The sequence below is a fragment of the Cyrtonyx montezumae genome, unplaced genomic scaffold (genome assembly GCF_038088225.1).
Source record: "Cyrtonyx montezumae isolate F1298 unplaced genomic scaffold, pur_monq_1.0 scaffold_12, whole genome shotgun sequence".
NCBI classification, from domain to species: domain Eukaryota; kingdom Metazoa; phylum Chordata; class Aves; order Galliformes; family Odontophoridae; genus Cyrtonyx; species Cyrtonyx montezumae.
Window position 1 is genome coordinate 16,105,630 of NW_027071848.1, and position 16,577 is coordinate 16,122,206.

The following is a 16,577-nucleotide window of genomic DNA, read 5'->3' on the forward strand; positions in this document are numbered from 1 at the left end:
CTGAAAGCAATAAGCCATCCAGAAACAGATCACAAATATAGAATCTGTCGCTTTTTTCAATCCATGTGAACTAACTTGGGGTAACAAACTGGTCACTGGTACTGCAGCCGTGCAAATTTGGTTCTAAGGAAAACAAAATCCCTAATGCCTTTGTGTTTGAAATACTTAGCCTTACAGCAAACTTTTTTGTTCTGTAACGGGACAGTACACACTTCCCTTCCACCTATTCATTGCTTATACATTCCGTATTCAATGAATTCATTTGACGATCCACATGGAATAAAAGATGTGATTTTAAATGCTGGAAAAGCTTTCTGCGCACTGAGCAAACTTCCCAGTGCAGTGACGGAGCAGTGGCACAGCTGCACAGAGAGGTGGTGGAGTCTCCTTCTCTGGAGACGTTCCAGACCCGCCTGGACGCCTACCTGTGCAACCTGGGCTAGGGAGCTGCTTTGGCAGGGGGTTGGACACCATGGTCTCTTCCAGAGAAGTCTCCCTTCCAGACCCTACAATTCTGTGATCCCGTGATTCCATGCTACTATCTCAGATTAGTCTTTATGTATAAACTGGTACTTTTGTCTGGCATAAAGAAGGAACTATTCTTACCTTTGCACAATTCTTGAGTGAACAAGTTGCTGGGTGGACATCATCTTTATACAGCATGTCCTGTATATGCCAATGAACTGTTACTGTCAGCGCAGGCATGGCAGAAGACTATGGAGGGAACATTCCCTCCACCCAGAGGACAGAGCTTCCCATCCTCTGCCAGACACCAAAGGAGGCTGTGATGTGGTTGAGGCTGCCATCAGCCTGGGGCTGAATCCCACACTCCAGTTTCTCACATACTCGTTTGCATACTTGCATGAATTACATGATTCAATAGTATGCCATATACTACTGTGTGACAGGGATATGATTGATCTGTGCTGAGTACAGAGAAGCCAGACATCCACTGTGAAAGGTAGCCAAGTATCTGGCATCATCTGGAGCCTATCAACATGCACTTTACTTTCCCCTCCTGGCACACATGGCACTGGAGACGCATGGGTATGTTATGCTAGCACAAGCAGGCTACGGTATATGTGATGTCTCTCCCTTTGCTGATCTGCACATGAAGAGCACAGAAGCTACAACTCAAAAGCAGAACAAAGCAGCTGGTTTGATTCCATTCTGCCTTTCCCTGCATATCTCTATACTTTTAAAACTCCCTTTACTTTTTTAGCCTGAACTTACAGAGAACTTACTACAAATCAGCCTATTAACTTACAAAGAGCATTTAGCCATAATTCTGGGGTATGAGAAGTTTCTCTTACTTTATTCTGCTTTTTTTTTCCTTTATAGAAACAAGGAAACAGACAAAAAAAGAAAAATGAAAGCCGTTTCATCAGCAGAGATCAGACCACTCTCTTAGGGTTGCTATTAGTGGTTTGGAGAAGGATTTTCTGGATGTGGGCTTTTTTCACATGTATTCATAAAAGCTAAGAAAAGCGAGATATGGTTTGGGAGACAATGACCCGCACCAAAGTGTTTTTGAAAATAGAAGTAAAATGCCATTTGAAGAGTATGTATTTCTTCTCAGAGCAGTCAGATTAGAGGCTTTATGCAAACTCCAGCAAGATAACTTACAAAATCAACAAGACAAACTTAAACCTGAGGTTGAGAATCCTGGCGCCCTTCCACAGGTTTTGGCTAAAGGAAGTGTTCAATTATGCCAAAAAAGAAACCTATGGAAAACAAGTACTCTTCTGAGTAATGGAGAAAACATCCAAGCTGACACACAAAACCAGACAGATACTGGCTATTTCAACTCATCTATCTTTCTTCTGGTACAAGTACTATGGACCTTCCCCCACAGTCTTTGCACTCAGCACCACAAAAACACATGACCCAGTCTTCAGTAAGTGTGAGTGGTATTAAAACAAATCTCATTATCATCGCTGCTGCCACCACTGTTGAATGGCTATCCCTCTGGATTTTCCCTATGCTTAGGGTTTTCTAGAGCAGCGTTGCCTACCAGGAAGGGAATGGCAACATGGATATCAAACACCTGATCAGGCTTCACTTATACAGCTAAAGGTCATGTCAGGTAACAAAGAGGCAACAGTCCCAGAAGGCAGAATGCACATCTGCACAGAGCATAAAAAGAAGTGGCAAGCAACAACATTCTCTTTTGTTTTTACTACCTTTCAGAGAGGAAATCCTTGCACTCACCCATTTCCTTATCTTCTCGAACTCTTCTCCTCTCACTTTCACATGCCTCCATCCACCTCTGCTTATCCTCTTGCTTTTTTGCACAGAACAAATGAACCTCTTCTGTTGCTCTGTTTATTATCTTAAAAGCATTCTTGACATTAACGTTAAAGTCTTTGTCTCTGCCATCCTCAGTGTCCACAAGTTCCATCTCATCCATGTCAATACGATCCTTATAATACAAAATGTCCCTTCTCAGTAGGTCCTTCTTACAGAACACGAGTTGATGGTCAAAAAGGAAGAAAGTCCTCTGCTGGCTTTTGCCTTGCTTTGATATTTTGGTCAGTTCTCCTGAGTGGATCAGTTCTGAGCTTCTGGCTAACACATCTGGTCCCTAAGACGAAACATGCTTTTAAAGTAAACAATATTTTAAGGTCCTAGCACATGCCTAATCAGTCTCACTTTATGAATCACGTCTTATTGTATTTTAACTATGAGAGGTGAAAATGCCATAGAACATAGATAATATCATATAGATAAACTCAATAATTAAGTGATTCTGCTCTGCTTTTTTTCATCGTAAATCAGGAGGACACTTGTTAAAGTCACTGAAGCAAGTTCAAGTTTGATAAAACTACCAAAAATCTGGATGAGATTCTACAGTCCAGGCATAAAAGAAAAATCCATTTTGTCATTTCCTACATGTCAGTGTCACCTCAAAGACACTTGTTCATGTACTACCTGCTGCTCCTCCTGAGCAATAAACAGGGTAATCAGTAACAAAATCACTGCAACTGGACTTTTAACTGAGCAGTGACCAGCTGAAAAGTAGGCACCCATGAACCACCTTCCACTCAGAAAGACAGATCCTGTAGAGGACATGAAGTACTGTACATAGTACCTTTGATCAGGAATGGGTCTGGCACTTACCTCCCAGTCCACTATAGACACTTGCCAACGTGCAATCTTGTCAATGCTCTCCAATCTTCGTTTTCGCTCATTGATAAGGCATGCCACATTCTTCATAGCCTCATATGCAGCTTTTATGTTGTTATAATCACTGTGAAACGTAGGCATGTTTCAAAGATCATTTGTACAGTGGGTATGATATAATTAGAAGCTGTGACATGGTTCTTAAACCATTGTCCTGCATTTATCCTTTTACTCAGAATACTTAAACAAGAGACACATGATTTCTTGACCTCACACAACAGTCTGTACAGTGCACTGCTGCATTTTGTGCAGGAGCAAATTACTGAAACAGTACAAGGAGACAGAAGTAGATCAACTAATGTAAATACCATCTCTGCTGAAACCAATGGTAAAACCCCAAACTGATATATACATTTCACCAAAGAGATTTCCTTTTAAGCAAGATTTTAGTGGGATTTTATTGTGAAGGTCATCCCTTCGATCACGTTTAACAATTGTATTTTCTCCTTTTCATTCCCAGTGGCTGAGTGAACAAATGTGAGCAAAGAAAGTTATGCAGGCAGAAAAGATACCAACAGCAACCTCTAACAAAGTGAGCAAGGGACCCAAGAGCCTGAGCACCAAAGATAAGAATTAAAGTGGCAAAGTGGCCCGTTTTCATGGAAGAAGTGTGCAAGAGTCAAGGCTGTCACCTTCCCCTGTCTGCTCCAGGTGGAATGCAGTCTCCTGTTCTTCCTCCATTGCTCTGCTCCCCTCTTCTCTCCCTGAGCTCCACATATGCTTACGGCTCTCCCCAGCCAGTAGGCAGCTTTGGGTTTCCCTCTGTATAGAATCCAACCCTCCTTCACATTCCTCAAATAGTCTCTGAGAAGAAGGAAGGAAAGAGGCTTATTTCTCGCCCTACAGTCCCAGCTGCCTTCCCTCTGTTATCAGTATGACTCTTGCAGAAAAGGAAGCTGGAGGTAGAAAACAGTACGAGACAGAAATAAACCCTGCCAGGGCATCAGCGTCACTGTCCTGTTAATCTCCTTCTGTCTCAGTTCCTATTTTCATCAGCTGCTGCTGATGGATGCATTTCTTTATACATCTGCACTCTGTTGTCCTCCCTTTGCTGATAGTCCTGGAGTCCCTTTTCTATCACAGTATATTCAAGAAGTGAGATAACAATAACAAGATCCTGTTTGTGTTAGGGACATGCCCCAGGGGTGACTACTGGACAGCCACAGTGCTACTCCTGCCCTTCCTTGTCTCAGCTCCTTCTTCTTCCCTCAGTGTGTACATCAGCCCTCACTTGTGGCACAAAGTCTAGCCTTCATGGCAGGCTTTGCAGATCTTCATCCACTTGAAGACAACAAGGGAAAAAGCTGCAAAAGAATAGGCCGAATGGAGCTTTGCTTAGGTTCTGTGCATGTGTGGGCCTGCCTGCTTGTGAGGACCTCTGGACACTGTGTCTGTAGGCATCAGAACTGAAGCACTGAATATCAGCAGCCTACATCCCTTCTGATCCCTAGCAAAAATTCCATTGTTTCCAAGCAGAATTTTCTCAAGGTTGAACAAGCACAGACTTCTGCCCACAGAGCATCACCTCAGGGTGCATTTGGACTTTGAGCACTGGGGTCACAGTGGAACATTTTTCTTGCAATTGTACACATAAAAAGGCAGGCATTTAAAGATAAAATCTTAATTTAGTCAAAGAGGTAATCAACCCAGGGGTGTACTAGAAAGGCTAATAACCTGTAACTTCAGTTCTTACTTATCCCAGCTGAAAATCTAATGTCTAGAGTTGTTCCCCAAAGCCTAAAGAGGGTAGACTGAGGTTAGATGTAAGGAAAAAAGTATTTTACAGTGAGGGTGGTGAGGCACTGGAATAGGCTGCCCAGAGAAGCGCTGGATGTCAAGCCCCTAGAGGATTTCCAGGCGAGGCTGGATCCAGGCCCTGGGCAACCTGATCAAACTGTGGTGTCCCTGTTTATTTTAGGGGATTTGGACAAGATGGTCTTTAAAGGTCCCTTCCAACTCTAAGATTCTATTCTATGATTCTAAGCAGATTGGAGGAAAATAAATCATCCTTTCTAGTAGCCAAGCTTGTGGCAGACATCAACAAAAAACTATTTATTGAGGATTCACACAAAGAATTCTTTAATTAATTGGTAGTTTTCCTTTTCTGAGGAGCACTTACTTTCATGGTACATTTCCTATCCTGTTAAGATCTCTATCTGATTTTGTATTTTTCTCTGATTTTCATTACTTGCAACATTACACTGAGTGGTAAAGACCCAGCTTGGGAAAAGAGGTGAAAGGGAACGTTGTGCTTGGCTCTGGTCAGGAGTTCAGTTTTGATGGAATAGGATCATTACACAGAGCTTAAAAAGAACTGAACAGTGGTTCTAATGTATTCAGAAAGCCCAGTGACGTAGCTCAAATATAAAGCAGATTGCAAAGAGGGCAAATATCAAAGATCCTCATAGCAATTTTTTAATGGAATTGCTATGGAAATACCGATCCCCAAGTATTTTGCATTTATTTTGGGGCAATAAGTATTTGCCTTGAAGTTACTGGGAGACTCAGTGGAGTACAACCTCCCTTTAGTGGCAATTCTTATCAGACGGCCACTGCAACAAACACAAAAATACCCAGGAAATCCTTGAATAACATTTTGCTAACGATTTTTTATGACAATTTGTTAATATTGTCATGGTTCCAAGATGCCCATGAGGAGCTCCCACCTATTGGAGTCAGCAGTAGTTTTGTTCCTGATCTTGAGAACTGGTGTTTTGTCACCCATAAGGCTTCATTATTTAGATTCCTCTTTAAGATTTATCTTTTTAATTCTCTCACCTGTGCTCCTGCGTGGTGTATTTGAGCAATTCTGCAAGCTGCAAAGGGTATTTGCAGATTTTCTGAACGGGTGTGAGAAGAAAACCATCAATGGCAATGTCAATCATCTGCTGAAGCAAGCGACAGGCCTCAAAGAAGTGACGGTATTTGCCCTGTTTCATCAGTTTGGAAAGTTCAATGCAGGCACTGGGATGATTGTTACAGTACTCTGAATAAATAGCAAAGCCTTCTTGCTACAAAAAAGAGAAAGCCAAAGCATTAACTGAAGTATTTGTTTACAAAGGATGAAAGACATTTTTTGTAATACCTGTTATATCTGGTTATATGAATTAATTCATTTTTATATTGCTTCCAAATTCAGTAACAACCAGCTTCAAAATTACACATAAATCTATCTTCTAACTTCCAAAGCTATGTACCTCCTCTGTATGAACACAGAGGTAGAGGCTTTCATCAAGTAAGGATGATCAAGTCCAGTACTTCAAGAAGTCCTTTTGTTTGGCAAATCCTTGAAATCAGAAGGCTGCTGGTTTCTATTATGAATTAAGACTCCTTCCCCACCACCTTCAATCCTTACTTTCTTTAGGAAGATGCTGCATGTCTGACTAAGTGATCTGAGACCACTGCAGATATTCCATCTTATCTGTGATCACTATGGTTTTGAAATCGTATACAAAGACACATACTTCCTACAGATAAGGAGAAATCTGAAATATTTAAATAATTTTAACTTAACTGTAAATACTTTATATTCTAAAACACTACCTATTTGAAGCTCAGCATTTGACAGCCACTTGATAGTAAAGTCCCCTCCCAAAGTTATCGTTTTCTTATCAGATTTTGATAGCTTCATAAATAAAACCAACTTCTGCAACATACATGTTGGAGAAAGCATGACCCTATCTCGCTCAGATGAGGCTCCTCTTTGTTGTACTGTTTCTCAAGATCCTTCAGAAACTTTCTTTGGAATTTGTAAATATCCTCAATATTTCCAAAAATGGTGCTTAGCTGTGCTGTGGTGAACATTCCTGTATGTTTGCGACACTGCCGAATATAACCCTGGAAACAAAATTAAAAAAAAAACAAAACTCATTAGTGTGAAGATAAAAAAAGTTTCTACCCTGAAAGCATCCCACTGAACTGGCAAAAACCCTATGATCAGCGGGTGTGTGAGTGGTTTCCCAGCCATACACACACAAATGGACAAGCAGATTGAAGACTGGTGCCCAAATTGATTCTTCCAATCCAACGTCTCTCCCATGTCCCATGCGAAGTTAAGATCATACTGTAATATATTCAGAATGCTATCCTTTGCTAAACCTACTGGCAAGGAGGTAACAGTAACAACAAGATTCATCTAAAAATACAATTACTTTTTACTTGTTCTGAGTTCACTTGCATATACATCACTGTAGCACTGCTTCTATACCTCAAAAATGTGTCTGCTCTTCAGCACTAAGCTCAGAGGAATGTCATCTTTTAAAAAAAGATTTATAGGAGATACATATTAGAGGAACTTCATAGCAGCCTAAAAATTAATGAGTTGGTAAAAAGTGGAGAGTGCCCCAGAACTCAGCTAACCACGGCATTGATGCTGATATGTGTACAAATCCCTCCCTCGTCCTCTAGGTGCTCACTCAAATTTGCTAGCATAAGTAAACAGGAAATCTGAATGACAAAACTCGCATTCAGTGTTTTGGGGTTTTTTTTAAAGCTTGCTGGTTAGCAAAAAAATGCTGTGTTTTTGTCTTCCCTTACATCTTTCCTCAGAATGCATAAAAAGCCCTCATTCACTAATAACCAAACTGCTGACACATCTACTTTGTTGTCCATGAAAGAATCCAGCAATGACTGGTGCACTGACGGATGACAACATGACAAATACAGAGAAAGAAGAGCAGACTAAGTGTAGTAGGAATATTTTGGTAGGTTGCTAAGCTCCCATCCAGATGCTAACCACAAACACACATAAAAAGCAGGTCAAATGCATCACAGTTCACATCAGAGAAGGCAAACATCAGTGAAAAGTAAGAAGCTTCTTAGGGGAATGAGGTCCCCCAAGAAAATGTGAATGAAAAGAAGAACACTGTTTTCAATAGTTTGTGGTTCAAACAAATTAGTTCTAAAACACCTTAAAAGCCTTTGGAGCACTGAAGCATCCCCAAAAAAAGTCTATGCTGGAAAATTAAGAAAATCTCACCCAGCAAACATTCTCTTTGTACATTACTTTCAAAAGTTCAGTCTCTGAACTGTTATAGATTCTATTAAAAGTACTGTAAGTTTTCTATCTAAACCAAGTGATAACAAGCTTTAAATAAACTGCACTTATTACTATGGAAATAGCAGTCAGACAAAGAAACTAATTTTTCCATGACAAAAGTGGAAAAACTTTTCAGAAAGGAAGTGGTGATTTGTGGCAGACTGAGGAGAGGAAAGCCTTACAAGGGCACAAACAAGGCTCAGACTGACAGCCTTAGAAGCACTAAGCACAATATCAATATCGTGATATGGGAAACCATTCCACTTCCCAACTCAGATGGGATGTTTTGTTCACATACAGTCAGCAGAACACCCTCAGGTTAAAACCATGTACCTCACAGATGTCCTTGAGATGCTTGATATAGACTCGTTCCGTGTTCATAATCTCCTGTATAACGTTGGTTCTCATCTGATCCTTGTTTTCAGCTATTTTCTGACGATGCTTGCTGCTATCTGCATCTTGTTCTTCATCCTGGATACTATTGCAATTTTCTGGCAGTTCCTCCTGATTGACTCGCAGCTGCAGCCAGAACAAAGCAGAGCAGTGTAAAATAGATAACTTTTACAGAACGTGACAAAGTCATTACAGACATCTTACAAATAAGAGATGACTTGTGAAAGAAATGTTCCCATTCCTTCTTTACAAGAGAGCATTCCACAAAAGAATTTCCCATTCTACTCACTGGATATTCAAATAATGTGTTGAGATTTTGTTTTAGTTGGTTAAATCCATGGCTTCGTACTCCCAGCATCTGAGAGATATATGCAGTGTAGCCTGTGTGTTTTCCAGAATGAAGTTTATTTCTTACCCTTACTAATAGTTAATGTGCAATTTGGGCTAAATCAGCTTCTGAGCAAAAATTTCAAAAGTAAATAACTCTCTTAAACACTCCAATATTTTCTTCTCCTGCCTCAGCAGGAGAGTTTTCTTCTCCTACCCAGCTCCCTGTCTGGGTAACAGCACCTCCTCTGTCTGCTTTTTTCTGATTGTCCATTTTGGCCGGAGAGCTCAGAGGGGTAAAGGCAGGAGCTGCCTCTTGCACATTGTGCAGTACTTAATACAGTGTAGCCCAAGTTTCATTAAAGGCTCTAAAAAAAGGAAACTAAATTAAATTATAAAATATAATTCAGTGTTCTATCATTCAAGAGGCACAATAACCTGGTTAAGTTCTGACAAGGGAGCTCAGACTAAGAACCAGACTCCTGAAGAGCACTGTGGTAATAAATTACACCATTTTACCAAGAAATCCCTGCACTGTCAGAAGGCAGCAGCACACAGCACAGCTTGCCCCAGTCGAGTCTCACACAAACCACTGCTGTCTTTGTACACACTCCTGGCTGAGCCTTCTGCTGCCCTCATTTCTACTTGTGAAATTTCTCTGGCTACAGAAGGGCCGCACAAAAAAAGAAGTGAGGACCTGAGGGTACAATCCTCTCTTGAGTTACAATACGGGAAGTCACTAGGAGTTACAACTCCGATGTTTGGACTTAAAGACACTGAGGATCAACCCCTTCATTTAGATTTAATGCTACAGTCACGGCTGTGTTCTACCACAAGGACCTAGTGTATCAGTGGTGCGAAAGCAACAGTTACTAACCCTGACAAAGCTAGCTGGAAACCAGGCTTCTTTGTCCTCATTTCTTCCCCACCACCAGTCTTTGTTGGAAGCCTCCAGGACTCTAATGACATCTCCAGCTTTGAAGCCCAGCTCTTGATCATCCATAGTCACATGGTCCCAGAGAGCTTCTGCATAGACAACGCTGCCATCGCTTATCAGCTGAGATGGGAAGAGAAAGGGGATGTGAAGGACAAAGGATAAACTATGACCTATTTAAAAATTACCAAAAAACATTAAAGCACCCCACCAGAGTGACAAAGATTAATCCTCCTAGGGGATAAAACCAAAATTACAGACTTTAAGAAATCTGTGCATTCCCTGTACGTAAGAACAAGTAGAGTCCTACTCCAGAGCAGCTATGTAGCTGATGAGTCAGGCTCCCCGTGAAGTACTGTCACTGTGCTCTTCTCTTGGCACCTGACCTTGCACGCTGTCTGAGGCAAAATACCATGGCTGCTGGATACTTCATTATGATGCCTACAGCCATTACACTTTTTATGAACACGAAACCTCCTACATGCGGAGAACATGCACTCCATCATGATAACAATGCAAGGATTCCCCACAGTGGAATGTAACCCAGGATGTTACCTCATTAATGGCGAGCTGTTCCCCTCCGGGCTGCAGGTACCTCGGTGTGGCCTGGCAGAGCTCCTCATAGCTGTAATCTTCCTCGCTGCCATTGTCATCCACCAATGCTGAAGATTCGGTCCCACCATCTGCAGCAGCTAAAACAAAAGGCAGAACAGCTGTTTGTGCAATCATTCTCACACAAGCACCTATTCCAAAAACAAACAATGCAAGAGGAATCGCTACGGAGTTGCCTCTGTTACTATGAATATAACAGTAACAATGAAAGTGTAGGGTTCTCTGGAAAAACACTCTGCAGACATAAATTACTTTTTACTCTTCTTTGTAATTGTCCCATTTTGCATCTGATGAAATATTCGCCTTTCTGTGTGCAAAAAAAACACAACTACAAACTTTTTCTTTTTTTTTTTTTTTTTTTTTGCTAAATCCAGAAGAAATGCAAAATAATCTGACCCAGAAGAGAGGTCTGGCTGCAGTTACATCAGAGAGGCTGCTGACAACCCCTGGCTCTGTCATATCCCCGACACCTTCCCCCAGAGTGCACTGCCACCGAGATAAATGGACAGCCCATGCCTTGCAGACAAACACAAATCAGATCTAAGGTGAGCTGCCTCGTGTCTGCACAGCCACAGAAATCAAGAGAAGCAGCATGCAAATGACTGCCCCTGTGCACATGAAAATCTCGAGTTACTGCAGAAAACTTCACAGATGGGTTTTACCACCTGAGGTTCCATCTCTGGGTGGGAGGTAGGTCCTTCTGGTTATCATCTCACCTTCACAAAAGGAAAGGACTGGCTTTGGGACTATTAATACTAGTGTCCCTAGGTCCACATGGCTCAGTGCCAGACACTTGGCTGGGAAAGCCAGCTGCAGTGTCTAAAACAGTGCTAGGGATGAGATAATAATCATGAAGCGCTCACAATCAGTATCTCAGTGCCTGAATTCCTTAATTTATCCCTACACATTTATTCCTATTTGTCTCAAGCTATGAATAACCAGAGAGTCTGATGATCACACAGTCCTCAAAAATCCATAAAAAATTATACCCAGAATGGGGTGCTAGCACTGAACTCCTTTTTTCACATCTGCTGTGTCCCACATAAGCAGAGCAGCACCTTTCCTTCCCAGGGGAAGGGACTTCTTGGGAAGGGACTTCTGAAATCTTAAACCTACTTCTTGCACCAGCCCGCAACACACAGCAGCAGATCCTGCCCTGCCATTCTGCCCTTCCTTTACCCACATCACGAACAGTTTATCTGCTTTGTGGGGAGGACGACTTCAACTCCTGCTTCTGGCTGCTCAGACCATTACGAGCATCTTTGGTATTTTGGGTGTTGATGTGCAAGAGATCAAAGCCAACAGCCACACAGATTAAATTAAAAAAGAAGAGTTTTCTTCTCTTTAAAAGAGAAAAAAACATGCCATGGTCTTGATGTAATGCAGCACAGATATTCTACCACGCTCTGCTACCCACTGGCACTTTAAATATGCACTCATGTTGGTGGCACAATAACAACAAACAAGGATGTAGAACTCCTTATTAAAAAAACAACAACACAGGAGTTTTTCCCTAGAGCCTTGTAAATCCGAGCACCGACAAACTTCTCAAACACATCCCATAAAACATTCTGCAACTGCTCTATTACAAAATCTGCAAAAAAATAACTTATCAAATCAATGTTTAGCTTACAGATCAATTACAACAACAACAACAAAAACACCCAAATCATCCCAGCAATCCTTTATCCATCTCCTCTACAGTATCAGTGCTGTCTGCTGGTTTGTTCTGGCAAGGATGGCATACCAAGACATCCCAATTCATTTAGCTCCAGGTGGAAAATGACTGCAGTTTTGCAGTCGATAACTGCTGGTTATTCCTCACCAAAACAATGAGCTCACGTTGTGTCAGCAGGCTGTGAGCTGCAGATGGGCTCCCTAGCAGCTCGAAACTCAACGATGCCGTGGGTCCGACCCCACCTCCCAGCTGTTTGATCGCCGGTGCCACCATTGGCTCCCGTGAGTGACACGGACGTGAACACAGCCAAGCCCCCCCACCTGTCACAACCGCCCCACCCAACACCATAAAAAAAGAAGAGTGCCTACTCACTTGTGCCCATATGAAGGCTCTCCAGGCTCCAAAATCGTGCCATTCCCCCGCGGGCTACCATGCTGCCGGCAGGGTACCTGGCCAGGGCAGCTCAGAAGGGCCCAGCTCGGCCCCGTGCCCTCCTCGCCCCACTGCAGGCTGCGCTGCAGGCCGGGCTGGGCTGCAGGGGGAGGAAGTGCCAGAGCAGCAGGGAGAGGCGGCCCCGCAGCGGCGGGGAGGGCATGTGCCTTCCGATCCCTGCGACTGCAAGGGCAGCGCTGCATGCAGCAGGGAGTTCCTTCGGTTCCAGCAGCGAGTATCAGCCCATCGCTGTTACACTACACCAGCTACAGTTCCTGCAGAAATACGCAATGAAGGCTTTGTTTTTTTGGTTTTGGTTTGGTTTGGTTTTAACGCGGCTGTTAGAACTGCTTCACAGCGATGTGCTGCGTCATTATGCATGGCACGAGCAGCCAAAAGGTTAAGGCTGCAGCAGACAGGGAGCAGAGGGACGATGGAGGCATTTTCTTGTGCAAATGGCAAACAGGGAGCAAAAACAGGGCCCCCAGCAGCAGTCGCTGGCCATAATGTCCCACTGTCCTCACAGAACTCCATCCACCTGCAAACCACCTGGGCACTACCCCGGGACTGCTCACCCAGCAAAGGTGCTCAGAAATCCAGACTGCCCCATCTCACTGGAGGCAGAGAGGAGCTCCCTTCTCAACTGCCAACTTTCCCTGCTACCCCGTGCTGTGAGGAGACCTGGTGGATTGCAGTAAGCTACTCTGTAGTGCGGGATGCAGATTACACCTATGTTCTTCTCACAGTCAGTAAAAATGACTGAAAAGACAGAAACCAGATAGGGAAATATTCAGGTGTACCACCGTGCTGGTGAAGGCTGCTCACTTTACAGCAGCCAGAACACAAGCCCTCTGCCATGTCAACACCCCCTCTTGCTGAACTGCCAAAGGGAAACCAGTTCAGACGCTACACCGTTCTCACAGAGGGGAGATTAGAAATCATGTCTGGAAACCAGTCATCCGATGTGACTCTTGCAGAGCGGCACAGAAGTGCGTGTTTTCCCGGTGACTCATCAGCACCCCCGTGGGCTGGCTCTGGGAGGATCCTGCCCTCCTCCCCTGCAAGGCCTCAGATCCCAGCTGTGCAGCCCTGAGCTGAGCTGCCACCACAGCACTCCTGTGGGGTGAGCTGCTGCTGGGTTCATACCCTCACAGATCAGCTGGGGATAGGTGAGGGCTGTCCTTGCAGTGGCAGAGCAGTTAGTGTGTCCGCACACACTGCTTACCAACACTGAAAACGCTGCATTAGAGCACATACGCCACAACAGCAGAAGCTGATTGGCCACCTCGGGAAAATCTTGTTGTAGGTGCCCCCGTGTTTGCTCCCAGCTCAGTGGTTTGATGCTACCTAAGCACAGGAAGTTTGAACGCCACTTTTTGATTGCCTTCAACAATTGGAACAGACTGTAGGAAGTACAGAACACGTAACAATTCCCAACATCACATGTAATAAATCCTACTTCACGCTTTTCTCAATATTCCATTGAGGCTTTATATAAGAAAATGCCACAGGACCCATCCACCCTAGGGCAGAACAAAAGTGTCCCCAGCCTGCTTCCCCCTGAGAGTGGCAGGCAGCAGATGCCTAGGGAAGAACATAAAACCAGATGAGGCATGTAATGGTGCTTTCTAATGTACTTCCCTACATCCCAGCTATCTGCAGATCAGATTCCTTCTGGAGCAGAGGCAGTATCTCAGTGTTTAATGAGCCAGTTTTTTCAAATCACTTTCTGAATTTCTGTAAGCTTTTGGGATCTGACATATCACATGCAGCAATTAATTTCATAGCTTAATTTTACTACCTTTCGTTTTGAACTTAACTACCTGAAACTGTCATTTAGTTCCTACATCATTAGAAAAAATAACAATTATCTGTTCATTTTTCCTGTGCCAATCAGTGTACAGACATTTATTCCCCTGTTCCAAACTGAAGAGTCCTAGCCTAGTTAATCACTCTTCACATCGAGACAGTAAATGTTTTTCTATCCTTTTTGCCTTTCTCTCCATTGTCCCTTGTAAGAAATGCCTTTTGAGGTGGAGAGGAGCGGGCAGATGGCCCCCACATGCCACTCCAATGGCACAATCAGGCTTTCTGTTTTGTTCTCCATTCCCTTCCTACAAATTCCCGCCCTCCTATTTACTGTTTTGACGGTTACTATGCACTGAACTGACATTTTATTTATCTATAGAATCACAAGGCAATTGCCTGCAGAAAGGCATCTAGTTCAAAGTCCACTCCTCAGAGGCTTGTTTTCCTCCACGTGCACTACCTTGCTTTTAACAACATCAAATTCCACCTGCTGAAAGTGAACACAGTGTCCCCCTGCCATGAAATCCTTCTGCAACTGTGTTCGAGCAGCTTGTTTTCACTGCCATGAATAACGCAGTCTCTTATCTGTGTGGACAGCAAACATCAGAACACTGGTGCAATCCTTTACATCTCCACTCGTGGTCTCTCCCCTTAAGAAAACCAATCACTTTCCTCCTCTCTCAGTTCTTCACCACTCTGAAATGCATAGGAAGACCTTCTCTCCCATCCCTCTACAAAACGCACATCGACTCTTCTTCATAAGGACCCACCATTCTGTTGTTACTCTCTATTACAGTTCCAAAGTAGTACATACCACATTTTTTATATTCTCTGTATTATTATGTCAGATTCACAGGTCTACTGCTCATTGGGTCACGCTCGGTGCTTTTTTACCAATGGGTATCCCATTGCTGCCATTGTCTAAATTTGTCCCATAAACCGCACCCCAAATTCTCTGTTTCCTCCAGTCTGGATCAACCAGCTCAGCTGCAGACATGCATAGCGTGAGATGACAGTACCGCTCCCTCAAAGAGCAGTTCTTTTATGTGTAATCCTCCACACACCTGAGGAGTTGACTCCAGAATTGTTTCCCTTCCTGTAGGCTTCCTGCTTAGCTGCACCAAGAAGTTATTTACAGTACACCTAAAAATGTAGCACTATTCCCTGTTGTAATGCTTAAAACACACAGCAGCAGTTTAAGTGGTGGTGAGGCACAGGCACAGGCTGCCAGAGAAGCTGGGCCCCATTCCTGGAGGCATTCAAGGCCAGGCCTCATGGGCTCCTGGGCAGTCTGACCTAGTGGTTAGCAACTCTGCCCATGGCAGGGGGTTGGAGCCAGATGCTCTCTGAGGTCCCTTCCAACCCCAGCCATTCTACGATTCCGTGGTGCTCTGATAAGTCTCCTTTTATGACTGTGCTTGCTGCCACTGCCACTTCTCTGTTTCCTTAGTTCATCACATTTATTATCATCATCTGTGTGATCTCAGGTGGTCCATAATTTAACCTTGTTATGATGCTTTTCCTATTTTGGCTTGGCAATACTAATCCATGGATCCTGTGACACTTACTGGTGCAGTGAATTAGTTTTTCTTTAATACGTTAGAGCCACTCTTTCACTGGTACAACTGCTATCCCTACATGTTTGCACAATGGATACGCTGGTTATGCTCTGCTAGCTACCTTCCTTCAACCACGTTTATGATATACACATATGCCATGTAGCTTCTTTAAAAACATGTCTGTTTCTCCATCTCACCTTTAAATTTTCACTACGAGTGGCATGGTTTCCTATTTTTCTAAATTCTTTTTAAGCAACATTTGTCTGACAGTTCCTACTTCGCACTACAGTTTTGCCATCTTCTGCTCCATCCTTCACTTAAGGATCACTTAAATTGCTTGTAAAGGATGTGTTGTCCCATAAGGTGTATTGGTTCATCTGGCCAGCTTTCCCCTAATTCTTTGTTTGGAAACTACTCTGTAATCTCTTGATTTACATGTCAGCGGCCTGCTTTTCTTTTGCTTCAGAAAACAAAGGATCTTTACATTTCAAGTGTTCCTCAGCTCATAAATAATCTAAGTCTGCTTTTTTACACCATTTTTCTACTTGAAGGTGCCTGAAGTTACAAAGACCTCTCTGTCTGACACAGAGCATGATATGGCAGAATTTCAGA

General features: G+C 43.2%; 1 protein-coding gene across 3 annotated transcripts in view; it reads right to left on the reverse strand.

Annotated features, from left to right (window-relative positions):
• The window catches only part of SPATA13 (spermatogenesis associated 13), a 39,942-nt gene that overhangs the window by 2,858 nt on the left and 20,507 nt on the right, over positions 1 to 16,577 (reverse strand). For 2 of the 3 annotated variants that reach the window (XM_065730118.1, XM_065730119.1), the window contains exons 4-10: positions 10,431 to 10,567; positions 9,819 to 9,998; positions 8,555 to 8,740; positions 6,841 to 7,020; positions 5,962 to 6,194; positions 3,121 to 3,250; positions 2,212 to 2,584 (exon numbers count right to left, since the gene is read on the reverse strand). In XM_065730118.1, coding sequence (XP_065586190.1) covers positions 2,212 to 2,584; positions 3,121 to 3,250; positions 5,962 to 6,194; positions 6,841 to 7,020; positions 8,555 to 8,740; positions 9,819 to 9,998; positions 10,431 to 10,567 — 1,419 coding nt within the window. Of the gene's footprint in view, positions 1 to 2,211; positions 2,585 to 3,120; positions 3,251 to 5,961; positions 6,195 to 6,840; positions 7,021 to 8,554; positions 8,741 to 9,818; positions 9,999 to 10,430; positions 10,568 to 12,537; positions 12,660 to 16,577 lie in introns of those variants that run through there. The other variant, XM_065730120.1, reaches the window with a different exon arrangement.